We start from the raw sequence: 21,140 nt of genomic DNA on the forward strand, positions 1-21,140 counted from the left end.
AGCTCATCACCAGTCAGGAATCACCTTACATTATTGTAACTATGCCATTACAGAAACAACCTGACACAGTTATTTATACAATCATTCCAACACTTGGCTTCCAAACCAGGCATTGGGCAATCTTTGTGATGGTAAACAGAAGACCCGAAATCCTGCTCCAGTTCTGAAATATAACCTAAAGAGAAACCCCATGTTTAAACACATCTAGCTTGGTTTGACTGTAATACAGAGTTCAAACAAGCTCTTCTTTTGGCAGACACATGCAAGCAGTACCTGTGGCAGAGGGGCAATAAAACAGTAACCTGTCACACCAACACCACTGAACCAAGCAGGACACATGTCCATAGCCCAGAACATCAGGGCTAGCACATTTTATTCCACTTCCACAGCAGTATGCTGCAATACTGCACAGAGACACCCCTGTACTAGCCTTAAATGCATTCCAGCACTGGACAGCCCATGTCCACCAAGGCTTTGGTAGTCTTACTGAGAAGTCTCATGAATTACCCCAGAATCTCTGACTTCGGTATTACCAGGATGTGCTTGCTCATCTTGCTGCTGAACAACATCCTGATTGTCCCATCAGGATTTTGTGACAATCACTTAGAAGCTTTTGTGCTGCGATACTCTTGCTAGTCTTCTCCTCACAGACTACATGAGCTAAACCCCACATCGATACATCAAAATCTGCTTCAGTTTAAAAAAAATAAAGATCACTCTATTTTGTTGCCAGGTAGAGTTTCATTCCAATAAATATGTAACTTATATAGGAGTCTTATTTTAATAAAAAGAAATAAATACTTCTCTTTTCACATTAGAGAACTCCCTGGAGACAGGGAAAAAACCCCAAAGCACAACCAAAAAACCCCCCAAAACAAAATAACCCCAACTACAGGGGCTTCACTATGGATTTGTTACAAATCAAAACATGGTAAATTCTTTCTATGGTCATCACAAATCCAGTTTTAGGAATCAAGTAGATCATAGATATTCCAGAAACAGAAGAAAACTCTCTTTGAAAAAACAGTAGCACATTGTCCTTGGGAAGATAAAGTTCAGCTAACACAACTGTTACCACCACCACAGAGAGTCCCATATGTCCGTAATGTGGCCACGTGTGCTCTGAGGTACAAGCATCCATCTCAATGACAGAGGTTCGCAGCATTTGTTCCCAACCGTTCCCTTGGCAAGGTCACAGCAATCTTTCTGGCTTGCACTTCCAAAGAGAGTTACTGTCTCCAAAATCGAGTGTGTGTGGGGGTGGGTTTAACCGCTACTTCATAGCTTAAAGAGGAAAAACTGTGTGCCTGCTGTCTTATCAAATTAGAATTTAATAAAGTAACTAAAATGAGAGCTAGTCACCCCAAGGTGATCACAGTGTTATTCTAACAGTGCATGTCTCACAGCAGCTGCTGATGGATTATTTCCCACACCATCTTCCTGCGGAAGTAAGGCATGTCATTCTGAAAAGAAAAAAAAAACCAAAATCCATTAAATACGAAGTCACAGTAGAAAGAGGCAGAAAATATGCATAAACACCCACTTAATTCTTTAATGTGAAGTTCTTTTTAAGAATTGTCAACAATTGCCATTTGGGTACAATATGGGTTTCACCCACACAGCTCCTAAGAGGGTGACATGACAGCACAATAAAACCAGATCTACTTGACCATACAACAGCTTATAAGCACTTTAGTAAAAGACCACCAGGTTGGAAAATAACTCTTAACTTCTCAAAGGGTGAAGCCCATTTCTCCAAAAGATACAAACGCCAGATAGCACAAACCCACTGGCTACAGCAGCTTGCACAACAGGGATCTCACCGATCCAACTAGGAAGCAGATACCAGATGTTAAGCATGGAGAATACTGCTCTGCCCTCCTGAGGCCACTTTGAAGTTCCAAGCCCAGCAACTACACACCAAAATCAGAGGAAGGTACAAAACCTCAGCCCCTGCCCCAGACACAATTAAGAGCTGCTGTGTAACTTCCCTGACCCCTGTATCTGTGTGAAAGTCTGGAGCTCACCTGGGTAAAGGTGATGGGTTTGTCTCTTGAGATATAATCTGCGTATTTGCACATAAAAACCCCACAGTCACTTCCATTCAGTTGCTGAGGGATTTCCTAAATGAATGCAAAGAAGATGAAGAATATTTATCTATCTTAAACACCATTTGGAAGTAGCACACATTATTCATACCAACAGTACACTAACCAGAACCTACTCGCATAATCCGTTTACTACTCCTGAACACAAGGAATAGACCCAATTAACTGTACATCATCCCTCCCCTTTGCTTCCTTTACATGGATGTTACTCTAAATTCCTGGCAGGCTAATAAGGGACAGCAGCCTTCCTCTCTGCCAGGTTTTTGAGGTTTGCATAGTGTCATGTTTCTTAAATCAAGTCGTTAGATACTGCTTTTTGGAGAGGGGCTTTTACAAGGGCATGTAGTGACAGTACAAGGAGGAAAATGGCTTTATGCTCAAAGAGGGGAGATTTAGGTTAGATCTTATGAAGTGAGGGTGCTGAGACACTGGCACAGGTTGCCCAGAGAACCTGCAGCTGCCCCATCCCTGTCAGTGTTCAAGGCCAGGTTGGACAGAGCTTGAAGCAACCTAGCACTGCTTAAAGATTTCATCCCAGCATGGTTTTCTGGCCCACTAGCAGCCTGATGTGTTACCACAAGAACATGAGATGCTTATGGCCATTTTCTAGAGGCCTGGACTTACTAGAAGATACCAAAACCTTTGTGACAAGGAGTTACAGTTCACATTTCAAATCCAAGTAGTGCTCACATACATGTGACTCCATGCTGTGAAGTGTCCACTCTGAGAACGTCAGCTCCAGATTTCTTTTTTCCTGGCTTTCTTCTTGCAGGTATTGACTATTTAAAACAAAACAAAAATCACTCTTCACATCTGTAATTCAGGACAACAACAACAGGAAAAAAAACCAACAGAGCTGCTGAAGGATCATACAAAGATGAACAGCAGGACAGTAAAATATCAGAGGATCCTCACAGCAGCTGATTTAAGGCACTTGGAGGAAAAATCCAGCTCTTACATTTAGATACACACAGTGAGAGACTGCAAGCTAATGATCAGGAATTAGACCAACTTGTCAGGAATGAAGCCACAGAGACTTCCACAGAAGTGTAAACTCATTGCTAAGATCTGGAATCAGAAGACCCCAAATCAGATGTTATCAGAGGAGAAGGGGAACCAAACAAGGAACCATAATGCCTAATTCCACTGCATGCCTTAATCCCACACACTGGCTGCACCTCTGCAAGAACAAACACAAAAGCTTTTGGGCTAATACCTTTGGATGAGGAATTTCCACCAGCTGCTGGAAGAATACTCTTGAGGAAAAAAATTGTTCTATGAAGACCTGTTCTTACACCCTTCCCCAGGCATCTGCTGCTAACTATTCAAGAGAGCACTGGACTAACACAACACTTGGTTTCTCTCTAGGGCTGCTCTCCTGCTCTTGTGCTCTACAAAACTGTTGGATTAAGGGTTTTTTACTACTTCTGCATCAGTGGCAAAGATACCTAAGGATGCTGGCTTGCACAGCATGTAAAACTGCTTTGACAAGTCAGTTTGATATTTCAAAACTCTCTCCTGAAATTCTTCCCTCTTATCAACAGCCCAGATTTATTGATTAATAACAAAGTCAGTACATGTTTGCCATGGGGCTATCACTTATTTGACAGTGATGCTCTGTCTGCACATGTAGTGAGAAGGTGGCAGAATCCAGGCATCCAATACCCTGGGGTGGAGGGGACATTGTGAGACTAGCTAAGTAGCCAGTGTCACACAACTCGCAGGAAGTGAATCCAAGGTTTCTGTTTCATGCTTACAAGAAATGTGACAATGTGGACAAAATCCAAACACTTCATAATTCACAACATAAGAACATTGACTGAGCAGTTACTTACAACAAAGTTTCACAAATCTTGTCCCCTCTTTGTGCTGTTGAGTCAAAGTATTTGATGGTCTTCTTTCTGACATCTATGACCTGTTATTATAAGGTGACTGTTAGACAAAGCACATGCAACAAAACCTAAATGACTTTTCAGTTGTTTTTTTCTCCCCAACTCTAAATAAAAAGCTAGTTTGACTCACCGCTAGTGCCCAGTGCACTCTCAAGTGAATGGGCACTAAGATAAGGTCCTGTTTGAAGAGATCCACACCTCTGGTCCATCTTCTTACTGCTCTGTAGCCCCCAGAAATTAGTTTGGGGTAAAAGAAAGTGCTAAAAGCATGGACTGCTGGATATCCTTCCTTTTTATTTCTTTCCACCAGAAGAGTCAAGTAGAAATTAATGACCTGCACCACAAAGATGAGTTGTAAAGTAAGACACTACTGACACTACTAGGCTCTGCAGTGAGGGGGATCATCAAGAAACCCTTGATGACATCTATACACAAAGATGAGGTATTTTTAAATCAATGTTGAATTACAATATGACTATGCTGCAGCTAGTTTTACCTCATCATTTAGCCAGTGAAGGTCCCTTAGCGTGTGGATGTCCTCACGAGTTACCCTTAGTTTGAAGGCACTGCTCATGATTTCATCTGGTTCTCCTTTGACAAGTGCTGCAGCAATCTCTCTCTCCATAGCCTGAAATGAACAATTAATTGACCATGCTGATCTGTGTGCAGCTTTCAGCTGAAACAAGGCCTATAAATTAAGCCCAGGTGACAGACAACTGCCTTTGCCAGGTTTTTTTTTGCTAAGTTAGCAACAAGACTTTTGTTTATTTGTTTCAGCATCCTAACTTTGAACTTCAGAACATAGGTTTGCTTCAATTTGCTTTCACAGAGTAAGCTGATATAAACACATAGACAAGCAAACACACTAAAGCAGCTGAAAAATGAACAGAAGTACAGCAAACACCTGTGCTTTAGGACAGCATCACTGCAACTCCAAAGAATAAAAGCAGTCAAAATTTATACAAGCAGGGGAACCACAACTCCCATTCTCTGATGAATAGCTCAACTATGTTAACACCCGTGATCACTGTTACATGCATTGCAACAATGCCCAGAGTGCAGCATGACTCTGCAAGACCCCAAAGACATACACAAGATGCTCAGGTTCCCCCACAAGCAATGCAACACCATGGGTCAGCAGAAGCTTATTTTTCAGGTTTTATCACCATGGTAGGCCAGGTTAAGGGGCAGAGACAACGTAACTGTATGAATCCAGTTAGCGCTGCTCTGGAAGACTGTTGTTAAACTGGTAGCAGAAGCCCCACAAGCCTGTAGGTTAGCACAACTGAAGTGTGCGGAGCATATGAAATCCTTAAAACCAGCTTTATTGCCTAACCTTGTACTGTGAAGTCACAGCTGCAGACACTCAGTAGCAGGTTAAATGCAAGTTCTTAGGATTTCAAGAAGCCTTAAAAACCACCTACAATAAATGGAGCTCCTTGCTGCTGTTTCACAGCCGTTTTATCCAACATGCTGTCAGCTACAGTACCTCTGTGAGGGGAGAAAAGCATTCTGTTTTTTCTGAGCTTGGGAGTTTCTCTTCTCCCAGTTGAAGGGCAGATGACTTTCTGGGCATAACAGGTGCCAGATGTAATTGGAATAACACCTCTTCTGAGATTTCAGCTTCATACCATCTCTGTTAGACAAAAAGACAATAGGGTAGCAAGCAAACACAGATTTGTTTGCCAGGGACAGCACAGAATATCTTGCTCATATATAAAGCTGGAATGGTTTTTGTACACACATGCAACCAGCCAACTTCAAAGTAACTTTTTATTGATGACTGCATTCCAACTTTGCACCTATGTAGTCCTGCATTCAAAACTTAAACAAAGGCAAGAGAGGCAGAAAGGTGGTTTGAACTAGCATTAAGAACCCCAGCAAAGCCTTCACACGTAGGTATTGAGACTAAGATTGATAGTTCTGATTCCTAAGATTAAAATCTTACTTTTGATCTCTATCCGGATCAGAGATGAAAGTCAAAGAGATGTACTTCCTATCTCACAAAAGAAGACAAGACCAAGGCCAGGTTGGGTGGGGCATGGAGCAACCTGGTCTCATGGAAGGTGTCCCTGCTCATGACAGGGGGTTGGAACTGGATGAGCTTTAAGGTCCCTTCCAACCCTAACCAGCCTGTGGTTCTATAATTCTAAGACTAAAGAGACCGCAGTCCAGCTTTGCAGGTCAACTAAGTCTGTGCACTAAAGACTTTGAAGGGGAAGATTAAAGGGAAAGAATAAAAATAGCATAGTGTAGTATGTTTTTAATAATCCACAAACAAAATCAACAGCAGTGGGAAGCCCTTTGTGACAGCACTACTCATCAAATAATGCTCCAGCTTTCCCTGGGAAAAACAATGGGGACAAATATACAACTCACTCAACAAGATACGTAAATGAAGAGTGAAAACATTTCTCATTACAAATAGCTATGTTTTCCTAATAAAAATAATTAATAACACAAGCTTACCCTTCCAATAGTTTTTTTCACTGGTCTTCCCTGTTCACGAGAGTTTTCTGCTGGTGTGTAGTACCTGTAAGAACAGGGAGAAAGAGACAGAAATTAGCTATACACCTGTAGTGTCACATGTAATTCTGAAGAATTCACCTTCTGGACCAGAAATGCTTTTTTAAGGCTGATTATGACTAGAGCCCCAGTGGCACACATAAATATGTGACATTGTCCCAGCTTCCAAAACCATTCCTTTGTAGCAGTAAGACTGGGACAGTATGAAAAACTGGAAGCTTTGCAAACTTTCTTCCACCTACATGTGCAAGATCCTTTTGTTTCTATCATTTTCACTATTTGGAAAACTAAGGGAAGCAATCAGCACTTCCTTTACCAAGTGCTTTGTGATCTACCAGTGATAAATACTGCATAGTAGGTGTTATTCTGCAACTACTCTTGTATCCAAATATAGCAATAAATGCGGCTTGTCATCTTCTGGAGGCTGAAAGAGAAATGCACAAAAGCCAAAAGAAACAAAAGCCATGATTAAAAATTACTCTACCTGATCATATCGTTTCTCTGAGACCACTGTGAGTTGCAAACATCTGCACATTTGATACCTGCACAGAAAAGCAGGAATATGAAAACAAGAAGTCACCTTTCAATTGCCATCAGACATACATAGCTCTTGGTTTCTGAGGGATAATACAAAAAAAAAAATCTTTTAACGATGGCTGTATGGTTAGGAAGTTCAAACTCTGGCAAACAGTTTGAATTTTTACTATCATGTGCAAGTGTATGGCAGCTGAAGCAGGGCAGGTTTAAATCCTAGACTGCACACTTGACTAAACAAGTGATTTTTTGCAAACCCAGATGCTCCTCCTGGCTCAAAAGAATAGCTTGTCACTCTCCACAACAAAACAAGCTTTCCCCAGATTTTAGCACCTGCTCAGAAATAGCTGCAAAACGCACATGACTGCATAATAAAGTTGCAGATATGTAAAAAGAAGTATTGATAAAAATTATTGAAGTAATGAAGGGGAGGGAAATGACTGGGGCAATAGTAAATGTATACACATGAACACACACTAGAACTACATTGCTGGTACACAAGAAACCAGCTTGCCAGCAAACAAGTTTAACTAGCTCACTCTGCAGAAGACAACCAAAGTCACCTTTACTAGTTATGCATCTCCAACTCACTAAGGATGATCGCCAAAAGAAGATAACTTGATACGAACAGTGGTACTGTGCGGTTAGCTTACTTGGTTTCAAAGCTCAGCCAGCACAGAAACAGTCATGTATACGCATTAAAAAGGAATTAAAGAGTAACATGTAACTGCAACCCTAAGTCATGTAAGGGTGCACAGTAACATATCACCCTCCCCTAGTACAAACAGCCAGGTACTATGATGTTCTCTGTAGAGCCCAGTTATATCAGCAGCTATGAACATCACTGGTACAGTAATGTCTCTCAAATGCAATTTTAAACAAACTTTTTCACCTCAACAAAAACTTACAAATCCATTTGAGCCAATAACTGCCTATGGTCTGGGAGGGAAATTACCTCCCTCTTTCCCTCCCTCTCCTCTTCTTTGAGACAGCTCATTTCATTCTAAGAGCTGACATAAGCTATACTATGCTAAACACGCTGGCTGATTTAGATTTTCTTATAAATAGGCACAGATTAATGACACACAAACCCTTTTAACAAAACCTACACCTTTGAGACTTAAGGAAATGCCCTATTTTGATTTGAAGTCTACCTACAAGCTCTAACAGACATGAAACATGGGGATACTCACTGGTTGTTAGTGTCCTACATGGATAGTCATCTCCTCTGTATTTCTGTTCCTCCAGAGGACTCTCAGTTATCACTGGTTCCTTGGGGTAGGCTTGAACACTTGGATGGAGCACAAAAAACACCAGAGGAAAGTCACAACTTTTATACAGATGGTATTTTTTATCAGTGCATCTCAATTCACTAGAAAGGACCCAGTTTATTTGTACATAATGTCTACATTAGAGTTGAAAGCCACGGTTAAAGCAGTAGAAATATGTAAAGTAAAATTAGGCCGCTTAATCCCTTAATATAAACACCTCTTCTCCTGCACTGGTTACATGACAAAATGCAAAAGGCATTTCCATGAGGAGGCAGTTTACATTCTGAAGTTTAGTGTACTGCAAAGAGAAAACTTAGGATAATTTGTGTGAGAAGGACTGGGGGAGGTGGAAAGGAACAGAGGGAATTCTGGCACGCCCTGTGTTTACCTTCACTTTCACATTCTCAGATAAAACAGGATTCTTGACCAAGGGGAAAAAAAAATCATCTATCACAAACAAAAGGAAGATACAGAATAACCAGTGCTACAGAGTAAGCAGTGCTGTGGATTTTTATACTACAAGTTACACTGCCATCCCTAGAACTAGAGAGTACCTTTCTGAATGCAGAGAGAAGAGAATGAAACACATTCATACAAACACATGAATCTTCACCTTTAGAATATACACTCAGAGAATATTCATCCTTCACTGCAGGGAGCTGAAGCAGGGAGGACTGTTCTAAATATTAGTTTGTCCCAACACCTGCCCTAGGACACTGTCCAGTGCCCTGAGAAAGAATAATTCCTCTCTGCTTCCATGTACAACAGGTACAAAGTTACCACCAAAACCTTAATAGCTATTTCTTGATAATTACTTGCGGAAGCTTGTTGCCTGTGGATCCGGGCAGCTTCCACAATATTTTTCCTTAACCAGTTCCAAGAGCTGTTTGTATTTCTCCTTTTCTCCTCGCTGAACATCCTAGCAGAATGGAGTGGAAAAACAAGCAGATTAGAACCCCTGCATGTGAAGCAAATATTTGTAATCTGGAGATAGTGCAGACTGCACAAGCTGTTCCCAAAATACTGGTATATTATTCAAGTTTACTTTATGAGGAATTTCCACATCTTTGCTTTGTGTTAGCCCTGATCTAGGAACTTGTGTCCCACTATAAACCTCAAAATTCCTTCTGCAACTGTTTCCTCAAATGGGGGCCTCTTCAGCTGTGGTCTGTACCTCTTGCATAATAATTCAGGCTAATATGCATTCCTGTCAATATACACAATGATTGGATGTTATGAGTCCCTAGAGTATCTTAACCACACTCCACAGCTTGCCATGGCCTGATCCTTCAGTACTCCACTGGAAAATCTTCTCCATGTAAGCCAGGTTTATCAGGAACTTTTAATTTGCTTCAGATATTTAAAGGAAATGACAGGAAAGACCTCTCAGATAAAACAAATAATCCTTCCTTTCAGCAGCTGAGTGTTTTTTTGCCTACCTTATGCTTCTGAAGCTGCTATGTAAAGATCACAGTTGGGCTAGGTTAAGGACAAAATAGTGACACAACTCTGCAACACACATACACTTAATGACAAGGCAGTACAGCTCCATTTACAAGACAAACTGCCTGGACTCCCCCTCCCTACCCCCGTACAATATTGCCATGAAAATGGTTTAAAAAATTCAGTCTTTTGGCAACAAAGTACTGCTCTGTTCCAAGTCTTGATGCACATGAAGGCAAATAAAATGCTATATGCTAATTTTCCAGAAGCAGTCTTTCAGCTTCATTAACCACCCCCACCACACTGTTACAAACTGCCACTCCACAGCTTACAGACAGACGGTTTCATAGAACTGCTAATTTGTTTCATTTCAAGAGACACCTTCCTCACCCCACATACCTCTTCAGCAGTACACAGCAATCTCCCCATTCTGCTGACTTCTGATGTGGTGGATTCTGGCACAGTGCACTCCTTAATGGGTGGCCTCAGTGTTAAGATGCCCTCTGGAGCAGGTTTGATGTGACCTTTGCCATTCCTGCTTGTCAAGGGCAAAATAAACAGTATCAGGTGAGTATCCAAATATGTTGAGTGAGTAAATATGTGAGTATCCAAATACCTCTCCATTCAAGCTCCACCACCAATTACTTTGTAAAGCATGTACACTGATGATGATGGAGACAGACATGAAATGTTTACAACTTTCAGATGAAGACCTGATGTCCTCAACTGGCTAACAGGAAAGTACACAGAAAACTGAAAATCAGAACAACTGCCTTCAGTATACACTGTTGTTTGATTTGCACATCATAACTGCACTCAGAGGCACATGTTATGTCCACAGCAGTCCAAACCATGAGTCAATACAGAAGACTGAAGAACCATGCAGGCATGTTATTCATACCATCCAACCCACAGCTCTTCTAAAAGCTATTGCACTGGCACCAAAAGCGTAGCTTTGTGGACATGAATACAAATGCTAGGCAACAGGGAGGAGTTCAAGAATGAAAGTGAAAAGAGAGCAAACTGTTCAGAGAAGCAGTCAAAGAAAATGGAAGGATTTATACCTGAGATGTGGAACTGTCTTGTAAGAAAAGGATAGTGTTTTCTTATTCAAGCAAGTATTGGTTTCACAAGGCATTTTATCTATGAGGGAAGAGCATAAGCCATCAGTAATTATAATAGGAAGCGGAAGCATTTTATGAGTTTACTGTATAGAGCTTTACCAAATATAAATTATCTTAATTTTCTCCCTTACATCATAATATTATTTGTGTTACGTTACTGTCGTAGTTTAAGCCCAGCAGGTAACTCAGAACCACACAGCCGTTTGCTCATTCCCTTCTTCTTCCCCCCACACCTTGCTCCCGGTGGGATGAGGAAGAGAATGTAAACCCCACGGGTTGAGATAAGAACAGTCCAATAACTAAAGTATAATACAAAACTACTGCTACCACTAATAATAAAAATAAGGGAAATAACAAGGGGAGAGAATATAAAACTAAACGAAAGGGAAAACAAGCAATAAACAAAAGTGATGCACAATACAATTTCTCACCACCTACCAACTGATACCCAGCCTGACCTGGACAGAAATATGGGCCTTCTGGGTGAATCACCCTAGTTTATACACTGGGCATGATGCGCTGTGGTATGGAATACCCCTTTGGCTAGTTTAGGTCAGGTGTCCCGTCTCTGCTTCCTCTCTGCTTGTGCCCCTCCTCACTAGCAGAGGATGATAGACTGAAAAGTCCTTGAACGGGGTAAGCATTTCTTAGCAACAACTAAAACACCAGCATGTTATCAGTATTGTTCTCAGACTAAAGCCGAAAACACAGCACTGCACCAGCTACTAAGCAGAAAAATAACTGTGGCAACTGAACCCAGGACAGTTACTTTAGGATATTTTCAGATTTCCGTATTGGCAACTACAGGAAGTGTCAGCCTAAACCTGACATAAAACAGGGTTATCAGGATCTACTACTTAAAATAAGCATTTAAAACTATTTACTTCTGGCAAGGTAACCGTAGACATATCAGAACTGAAGTACTGCATCCAAGGCAGCTCTTGTACTGAGATGACAAGATAAACATCTGACCCCAATCCAGAAGCAATGCCAGGATGCAGAGAAGAAACAGAGTTCACACTCAAGTATTCTTAGATGCTACATAGATATTGCACCTTCAGTAATCTATATGTAAGCCTAAGGGGTAGGGAAAAAAGAAACAAGTTAATAACTTGAGGTCAGTCTTACCAATCTGTAGCATTTCTATTTCTGGTGTAGAACCTGTTTGTCCTTCAGCTGGAGTGTCAGAAGTGGACTGAGTCTTAAATAAAACCAAGAAGTACCAATGTGAATATAACCTGAATGTGAACCCAAACAAATATAAACTTCCTGAAATATAGTCAGCTCTATTATGACTTGTTGGTTCAAACTGCAGCAAAATGCAAACCTTTGCAGGATCTCCGAGAAGCACATTTCAATTTCCAACTGAACAGACTCTCATACGTGCAAGTGATTAAGACAATATGAGTTTATCACTCACTGAGTTTTCCTCAGTCAGCTCCTAAACTTTCCAAAGTGTGACAGTTTAGCCATTGAAAAATGTATTTTCTACAAACAGGAGTTAATGACTGTCTCAGGAACAAATAGAGCATGACAGTTTCTTATTCCTCTTACCTGTGAGGGAAATAAGAAAAATAAGACTATACCTCTGAATCAAAACTAGGGAGGCAAGCAGTTCATGACTCAATTTTCACAGAGCCAAACTGCTACAGGAATCCTCTCCTGAACTGGTGGATAGCAGAAAAAGGTTTATGCAGAGGAAGTATGCAGTTTTTCTTGTACAATAATGTATTTTGACTCTTTAACTACAAGCTTGAGAAAGAGACTAACAGTTCACAAACACATAAAACCAATATGTTTATTGTTTTACTAAAACAATAAACTTGAACAGTTGTAAAGAAACTGAAAGACACCAAACGTCTAGCTCCTTCCTCAGCTATTAGTGCTAGAGCAGAGTAAGCCAACTTGAGTAAGGCAAACCCAGCATACAAGAGCTGCCTGCCCTAAATAACAAAGAACTACCTACTGCTGTAGAGGCTCAGAGCAGGCCCCACTCCCAGATGCACTAGGGAGAGCCGCTTCCTCTTTCATCCTGAACAGATTCTACCTACTTTCCAAAATCCTTGCTCACCTCCTCTGCAGACTTTTTAATTGGAGCAGCATTGCTGACTGAAACTTTCTGGCATCCACTTGTTTCCTTGGCTGGCAATTTCACCTCAGTAGAAATGTCTTCAACCTTCTCTGTACACTCAGAGATGGCGTAATCTGAAAAACAAAGACAGGCCACATAACAACATGATTTAGAAGGGAATTAGGATTTCTATTTGCATTAAAGCACACTTCCTTAACCCCACATAAAGCACTGCAACTCATTTGAAGTTACTGACCCTTCAGCCAACAGTAGTTGGTGATTTTTGTCTTAGTGGGCTCACTGAGCAGTGCTTTAGAGCTGAAGCTCAAAAACTAATCTATGAATCTGCCAGCTAGATCTGCAAAAACACCCTGCTTTTGGGAACATTCCTTGTTTCTGGAGAAGCAGTAGAGTGTGTGATTTATCCTCCTCATCCCCTCCGCATGCGCATCTACTCTTGCAGTTTATTACCTGTCACTCTTGTCTAGTTGAGAGAAGCTAGTCACTGAGATCTAGAAACTCAGGCCCTGTGACACACGCTCAAGCCGCTGGCTACACAGATGGCCGCAAGGAATAAATGGCTTGAAAAGCCACAGTTTCCATAACAATGCAGAAGTACAAAAGCCAGAGTTTCCTAAGATACATGAAATGTGCAAAAAAATAGGCATATTATCTGTAATGTGCAATACCTGATTTTGGCTTTTTTTCTGGAATCTCGTCAAGATCTTTCCCAGATGGCCAAATGCTGAGGAAAGAACACAGAGAACAAGTGTTTTGCAACCACAGCTTCTAAAGGGCTGACTTCCCTTCCCAGAGTCCAAACTTCCAACATTAGTGTTCATATCCCAAAGGTTTCCTCTTCCAAGTGCCCCAGGATCATCTCAAACAGACATACATACCCAACTATCACTGCTGAACAGATCTCAACAATGCTCCTCCACCTCTCCCAGTCAATGGATCGCTCAAATAGAGCTAATTATTCTACTAAAGCATATTAGGCCTCTTTTTCTCATTCTGTTAATGCTTCCTAATGTTTTACACCTGTTCCTATCACCAAAAAAATACCTTAATACATGAAGTTTTACTCTTTCCTCAAGGAAAGAAGCATACCAGAGATTACTAAGGCATCTAAGTCTGAGTTACAAGGAAGTGTACAAGCAGGACAAGAAATAAAAGGTGGGAAAGCAACTCATGCATACACCCACTTAATTTACTGTTAACTCAGTGCTCATGAATTAGTTCTTGGAATAACTCTTAGCTGCACCCTTTCTTATAAAGAGTAAGTCCAAGTATTAGATCAGTTGATACAAAGAGAAATTATTTTTACTTTGGGAACAGAACACAAAGGTTGTTTCCTTTTTACGAAATACCACGACAGACGGCAAAGATTCTCAGAAGAATTCTTTGCTCTTTCTTTTAAACTGTTATGCCCCCACAACCCTGCTGGTATCATGGCTTCTAGACTACTTTCCATCGGTATTAGGAGTACAAAGTAGCCAACACCCTTAACTGTACCTTTTACACAATATAAGAATATCTGCTATTACCATGCTATTAAAGTCAGGCAGAAAATAATGTGGTGTAGCAGTTAAATGCAAATTTATTCCATAAAAATGAATTCTTACTCAGCATATTGGATATTTCCAACATGGTAATATACATATATATTTATTTCCAATAAGGTAAAACTGAAGAAAGCAAAGTACTTGTATCATCGTGCTCAATTTCTAGCAAGAATTAAAAGGTAAAACCTCAAGTGGGCAGAAATTACCCTCCTGTGGTTTAGATTTCCTTGAAGAGGCTCACAACATGGGACCTAGGAACATCTTTGCCATTTCACAGCACATCTCATTGAGCACAGTTTGAAGACTTATTTTCAGCAGGTCCGTTTCTGAAGCAAACTAATACAGTTTCACTTGAATTTCATCCTGACTGTTTTGCTCATCATTTCCAGTTACCTCTTGGCAAAACTGTGTCTCCTACTCAGACCATAACACGACAGCCTGCAGTGCCTACAAAGGCACATTCTTCAGCTTGAGCTTATGTTCTGCACAGCAGCTGCAAACAAACTACTTGTGCAACAAGTGGTTCTTTCCAGAAGACATTCACAATTCCCATTCACTCTTGAATCTGACACTAAGCAGAGCCTCCTCGATCAAGTTTCTCCCAGTGGGAGCAACTATGCTCCCCAAAACATGGCATGTAAATCATACATACTCTCTCCTTAGACAGGAGTGACAGGCATGGAGATGGTTGAGCCATCCACTGCTGGAAGCTCTGGAGCACCAGCAATGTCTGATGCCTGGGAAGGCATCCCCCTTTCTCTCACTGCACATACATACCACATCCCCATGCCACGACTTTCCTCCATCCAGTATATCCCTGTATGTATGTACACTACTCTCTGCTTGTCCAGCACACCTCCAAACCTCCATCCCTTGCCTTCTCTTCAAACCCCCACTGTAGATGGGAAGCAAATGGGGTGGGGGTGAGGAAGGGGGGCAAGGAGGGGCGTTGCCAACGGACTTATTAGGAATATCTGAATCATCTCAGCATCAAACTGTGACCGTGGGCACAGGGCTACCCGACAGAAGCGTCAGACACGGCACAAAGCTGGGCCAGCCTCAGTCTCAGCCACTCCGCTTCACTCGCTCCCGTGCCATAGAGGGAAAGGGCGGTGGATGGCGAGGACCTCACAGGAGCCCATCCCGAGCCCCACCGCTTAGGAGGGGGAATCTGGGCGGGCAGAGGGGCCTAGCCCAGCCCAGGGGCGGGCTGCCGGAGCGAGGGGAATCGCGGAGCGAGACACCGCACCGCACCCGAGGTGTAACACAGCGACCAACGCCGCTTCCGCCCCCCGCTTCCAGCACCTCAGCCGGCAGACAGGCGGCTGGGGATTCTCGCAGGCCCCACTCGGGAGGCAGGCCCCGGTGGGGAGGAGGGGGGCTGTGTGACGGGGCGAGGCCCTCGGGCGGCTCGCTGACCTGGGGGGCGGCCTCTTGCGCAGCGGCGGCGGGGCGGGGGACGGCTCGGGGCGGCGGGCGGCGGCGGCGAAGAGGGTGCCAAGGACCCCCAGCAGCCATTGGTACATAGGCCGCGGCCAGCCCGCCCGCGGCGGAAGTGCGCCGGGGCCCGCGACGCTCGGCTCGGCCGGCCCCCCCCGCGCGCGATGCGGAGGTGCGCCCTCCCATTGGCTTCCGCCGCCCTCAGTCAAGGAACGGCGCACCGCACCCAGAAAGGAGGGGGGAGTGGGGAAGTAGTGCGGTCGCGCATGCGCGTTGCCCGCCTGCCATTGCTTGATGGAGTGTTAGCGGTTCTCTGTGGCCGTGGTTTCTCCCCTCCTCCTCCAAAGCTGGCCCGCCTCTCTCCGCCCTCAGGGTCCAGCCCTTCGGGCCCTCCTGCGCTGGGGCGGGGAGTTCTAAGCCCCAGTACGAGGAGCTGTCACGAAGCTTGCTGCTGAGGGAGCTCGGGCCGGGGGCGCCCTGCCTGGACACGGGGAGCTGCGGGGTCCTCCCTGGCGCTGCGGGCGGGCACAGGCCCGTCTGCCCTCGGGGACGAGCCGCTCTCGTCCCACACGGGACGGAGAAGCCTTTCCGCGTCCTGAGGGACAACGGCAGGCAACGCACACCGGCGGCAGCGGGCCGCCGCCCGCCCCTTCCTGCTTCCTGTCCCTGGAGGTGTCGACAAGATACCAATATCAGTTTACCAGGCACTGGCTTGATGCGGCCGCCGCCGCCGTCGCCGTTGGGCCTGGCTCTTGGCCGCTTGCTTCTCACGGCCCTCCTGGGCCATGCTGAGGGGAAGCGGTTGCGCTCGGCGTTCTATCGCTGTGATTTCAGCAGTGATGCGAGACTACCCACCCCGGGAAGCCTTCCTGTTAGCCCCGCTAAACCGTTTGTTCTGGAACTGTCTCCTGGCAACCGTGGGCAACTCTTAAGACAATGCCTCATCCTGTCCCATTGTAAAAAGGGCTTTTTAACAGTGAGCTTCCCAGTCATTATCAGCTGTTTCCTCTGGGGTGGCCAGTCGGCAGGGGAAGCTGCAGCAGTGCCCTGGAGAGGCTTTTCCACATGAGGAGTGAAAAATTATCTTTCACCTAAAGGGGACAATAAGAAAACTGGAGAGGGGCTTTTTACAGTGACAGGGCAAGAGAGAATGGCTTTAAGCTGACAGAGGGGAGATTTAGATGAGGTATTAGGAAAAAAATCCTTCACTATGAAGGTGGTGAGACACTGGCACAGGTTTCCCAGAGAACTCTAAAGGTGACAAAGAAGGAAGCTGCGGAACAAAGCATTTGGGGTAGCAATGACATTTTGGGGCAGCCCTTGTTGCAGGAGGTCCACTAGTTTTTCATGCCTGCGGGGCGTTTAAGTGATGGTGGTGTCTGGATTAATTAAAACGACCTTTCTCGTTAGTTTAGGAACTTAATTACCGCCCCACTCATGCTTCAGGGATTTGGCCAAAGAAGGTGCCTGACTCCTGGCCGCAGAAGTGCTATGTGACAGCTGCCCTGCAGAGGGCACGGCAGCCGCGCGCAGGACCCGCGGCTCGGGCGTGCTGCTTCCATCGGCTTTCCATTTGTTTCTTCCTTCTGATCCCCCCGTTTTAGCTGAACCTGCATCCGGGAGCTGAATGGGGAGCGGGGCGTTTGTTTGAATTCGTGAGTAAGAAAAGGTGTGAGATTTTTCTCGGTTTAGCTCTGCGAAGCCAAGACTCTTCTGCAGCACTCCTGCTGTTTCTGTCCGTGGCTAAATCTGCGGAATTAAAGTCAGAGCGCTGAACCTACCGGACAATATCCTACAGACTAGGAAAGGAGGAAGGATGGTCTTCCCTTGACCGCAAGGCAGACGTGGCACAGATGAGGCTGTACCGCTGCCCGGCGCCGCCCGCTCTCCTGTCAGCAGGCACTGTGCTGAGAACAGGCACGATGTTGAGGCTTCCCTCCTGCTCCAGCACCCCAACGCCGAATGCAGCTGTGGCCCCAGCCCTGGGGCTGCGGGATTCCTCTGACAGGCATGTCCCCCCACCTGCGGTTTCCTACCGCGTGCCATATAATCCTCCACAGAAATCTTAGAGTTCAATAAAAATAGGAAAAGTCTTCTCAGGAATTGCATTTGCTATCTCAAACAAGCTCCTCTGTGCCTCTGAATAGATAACACCTCTTCCTTATCCTCACCAGGACAGTGTAAGGACGGTGACTTTAATGCTGATTTTAAAAGGTCTGTGTTTTCGTGTGTGCTGGAAAGGTCAACATGACTGCGGTGGTCATCTGGCATCTGTATAACCTGTGCAACCTGACAGGTTTGTCTCAGATGCAGGAGGGCATTTAACATGGAGTTACATGTTCTGATTCCTTTTACATGGTGTTTGATATGAAGGCTACTGATATCTCTACAATGTCAGTAACTACACACATACATACATAAGTTACAATTTCAATGCCTCCAGAGTGAGGCATGTTTCTTCTTGTAGTTGCCTTTTTTTTTTCTCTTTCTCCTTTCACATACATGGCAAAAAAGTAATTCTAAAAGCAAACAGAACAGTAGATGGATGTGTGAGAGACTGTATGTCCTAACTCCTGGCATGGCTTTACAGGGCAGTTTTACACTAGTTACATTTCTCAATCCCTGTAAATTTTGCAGCTGATGGTTAACTTCATGACTTCATTCTTTACTATGCCTTTGAGCTTCTTGCTCAGTACATTGATGTGTAATGACTCAAAATGATGACATTTGGTGCATGTAAACCAGAATCCTGTTACCGGGCATTTAAACACACATGGATCCATATGTCCCATCTCCAAGCAATAGGGAATGCATCTAATTTCAGAATCTGGGCTCATTAATTGCATACCACCCAAAGCTTCTGCCTTTAGAGTAGCTTCAGTGTCAAAGCAATGTAGTTCATGTACCTGGGTGCTGAAGCAGCGTATTTCAAATTACTGGGATAACAAAGTAGTTCCACTGAATAATTAATTTAGGGGCTAGAGGAATGGTTGGTAATTTTAGGTATACATCTACTTTTAGGTATATAAAGCATAAGATCCTTCATCTGTCATTTAAATACGCCCCATGAATCCTCCACTGCCCATGCTTTCACTCCAAGTAGGGGCTTGGTAGGTGGGTTTAGAGCTCAAACCCATGCTCCAAGTCTCAGCAGAGTGCCTTTGCTGATGCTGTCACAGCCCTCACTCGCTAATCTTGGCAATTCTTTGCGTTGGGTATCATCCCACTAAGTATGATTCAATTTGTCAACATAGCCGCCTTATGACTCGTGTGTGTTCAGCCGCTCAGCCCATTTTTTACAGTCACTCTATCAAAGTGGGATCACATGTGACAGCAGAAGCGCTTGGAATAAAGAGCTGGTATTTCACCCCAGTTAGCTCTGAGGCTGAAACTTGCTTTTTTCCACTGCCCCAGTTCAGCAAGCTTACGCATTCCAATGCAGTGCCTGTAGTTAATGTGCATTTATAATACTGGTTCACCTTGGTTGCATTTTTCGTTCCCTGTAATTTACATAGCTGAAGGTTAAGTTCACGGCTTCACTATGTATTATCCCTTTCAGTTTCCTGCTCGGGATGAGAATAGCTCTAAGCACATCTCTATGCAGCAACCCGTTGAGCCTGTGCTTAGGGTGCATTGTAGCCAGTGGGGTGTATATCACACAAGTGCCTGTTTCTAGTCCCAGGTGTGTGCGGTGGCCATCTCCCTCAGGATGGCTCCTTGGCTGCACGGTCTGACTTAATTTACCTCTTCCTAGTGGTACTAGTGGACCAAGTGCTGCTGTCATGCAGCAATCTGAATTACCTCATTCTGCTGTGGTGGAGGGCAAACGAAACAACCCTGGCACAGAATGAAGCACTGGTGGTGATGACTCACGTCCCTGCCATGCCACATTAAGCTTCCTAAACACAGACAGCTTTTTCTTTTTAAGCAGATGCTGAACTTTTTAGATGTGAATTGCCAAGCTAGAAGCTGTGGAGGGTTCGCAGAAGCCCCAGAAAGGGAAGATGCTGGCAGGCTCCTGGGAGGAGGTGGATGCTGAGAAAGCTGACATAGAAGCAGGGTTAAATTCAAGTGCTAGATGGAAGGCTGCAGGCAGTGATGCATGTGATCACAGAAGAAATGCAGAGAATTAAAGCCCATCCTATTCACTGGGACAAAACCAGTTTCTGAAGGATGTTTTCATGTCCCAGCTGTGAGCTAGCTGTCAAAAGGTCTCCTGGGCGTCTGCTGGTGATGAACAGAGGCAGGAAAGGGAGGAGGACCATAAGGAAACTGCTTGCAGTAATGATATGATGTACGGCGATGCAAACTCTCAAAATTCAAGCCACGCTCCCACATCTGGATCCCATGGAGCATCCTCACAGCTACGAGACCTCTGTGAAAGCTTGGGCTGCAGGATGGGAGCTGGGGCAAGCTTTTGGGGCAGCCCCACTCATGCCTGAGCATGGGCTGCAATTTGGGATAAATGCTCAGGGCCATCTGCATCTTCTTAGGGCATGGCAGGTGACTTCTTGAGTGTGTAAATGAGGATTTTATTCTAGGATAATTACTGCATTCAGCTCTGGGGCCCCCAGCACAAGAAAGACATGGACCTGTTAGTACAGGTCTAGAGGAGGGCATGAAAATGGTGCAAGGGCTTGAACCACCTCTTCTGTGAAGAAAGGCTGGGAGAGTTGATGTTATTCAGCCTGGAGAAGGCTCAGGAGACCTTACTGTGGCCTTTCAATGAATAAAAGGGGCTCACAAGAAATCTGGAGAGGGACATTTTACAAGGGGCTGTAGGCCTGTACAGGGCAAGGACAACAGTTTTAAAGAGGGTAGATTTATGTCAGATAAAAGGAAGAAATTATTTCCAGTGAGGGTGGTGAGGCGCTGGTACAGGTTGCTCAGAGAAGCTGTGGCTGCTCCATCCCTGGCAGTGTTCAAGGTCACTTTGGACAGGGTTTGGAGCAACCTGGTCTAGTGGAAGGTGTCCCTGCCCATTTTGAGGGGGAGTGGACTAAATGGTTTTTAAAGGTCCCTTCTGACCCAAACCATCCTGTGATTCAGTGATCTCAAGCAAGTGCTTCCCTTAACTCTCGCTTTCAGCAGATGACTAATTTCCTTATCAGTTCCCTCCACCACTCTTCCAGAAACCATCCATCTGTGACAGGGAGCTGGGGCTTC

General features: G+C 44.3%; 1 protein-coding gene across 2 annotated transcripts; it reads right to left on the reverse strand.

Moving 5' to 3' along the window:
* Window positions 1-340: 340 nt before the first annotated feature.
* Window positions 341-16,110, reverse strand: SENP2 (SUMO specific peptidase 2). Of its 2 annotated transcripts, none has more exons than XM_065675184.1 (17): window positions 15,954-16,110; window positions 13,659-13,714; window positions 12,970-13,103; window positions 12,027-12,099; window positions 10,839-10,917; window positions 10,174-10,309; window positions 9,147-9,250; window positions 8,254-8,351; window positions 7,011-7,068; window positions 6,470-6,533; window positions 5,490-5,636; window positions 4,497-4,628; window positions 4,131-4,334; window positions 3,944-4,023; window positions 2,803-2,887; window positions 2,028-2,123; window positions 341-1,463 (listed from the first exon to the last, which is right to left on the reverse strand). In XM_065675184.1, exons 1-17 carry the CDS (start codon window positions 16,058-16,060, stop codon window positions 1,401-1,403), a joined length of 1,716 nt encoding a protein of 571 aa, XP_065531256.1. In that variant the 5' UTR covers window positions 16,061-16,110; the 3' UTR covers window positions 341-1,400. The 2 variants fall into 2 exon arrangements, with proteins under 2 accessions (XP_065531256.1, XP_065531257.1); XM_065675185.1 differs by lacking the exon at window positions 15,954-16,110 and adding an exon at window positions 15,312-15,672.
* Window positions 16,111-21,140: the final 5,030 nt, after the last annotated feature.

The sequence above is a fragment of the Lathamus discolor genome, chromosome 3, assembly GCF_037157495.1.
Source record: "Lathamus discolor isolate bLatDis1 chromosome 3, bLatDis1.hap1, whole genome shotgun sequence".
Taxonomy (NCBI): Eukaryota; Metazoa; Chordata; class Aves; order Psittaciformes; family Psittacidae; genus Lathamus; species Lathamus discolor.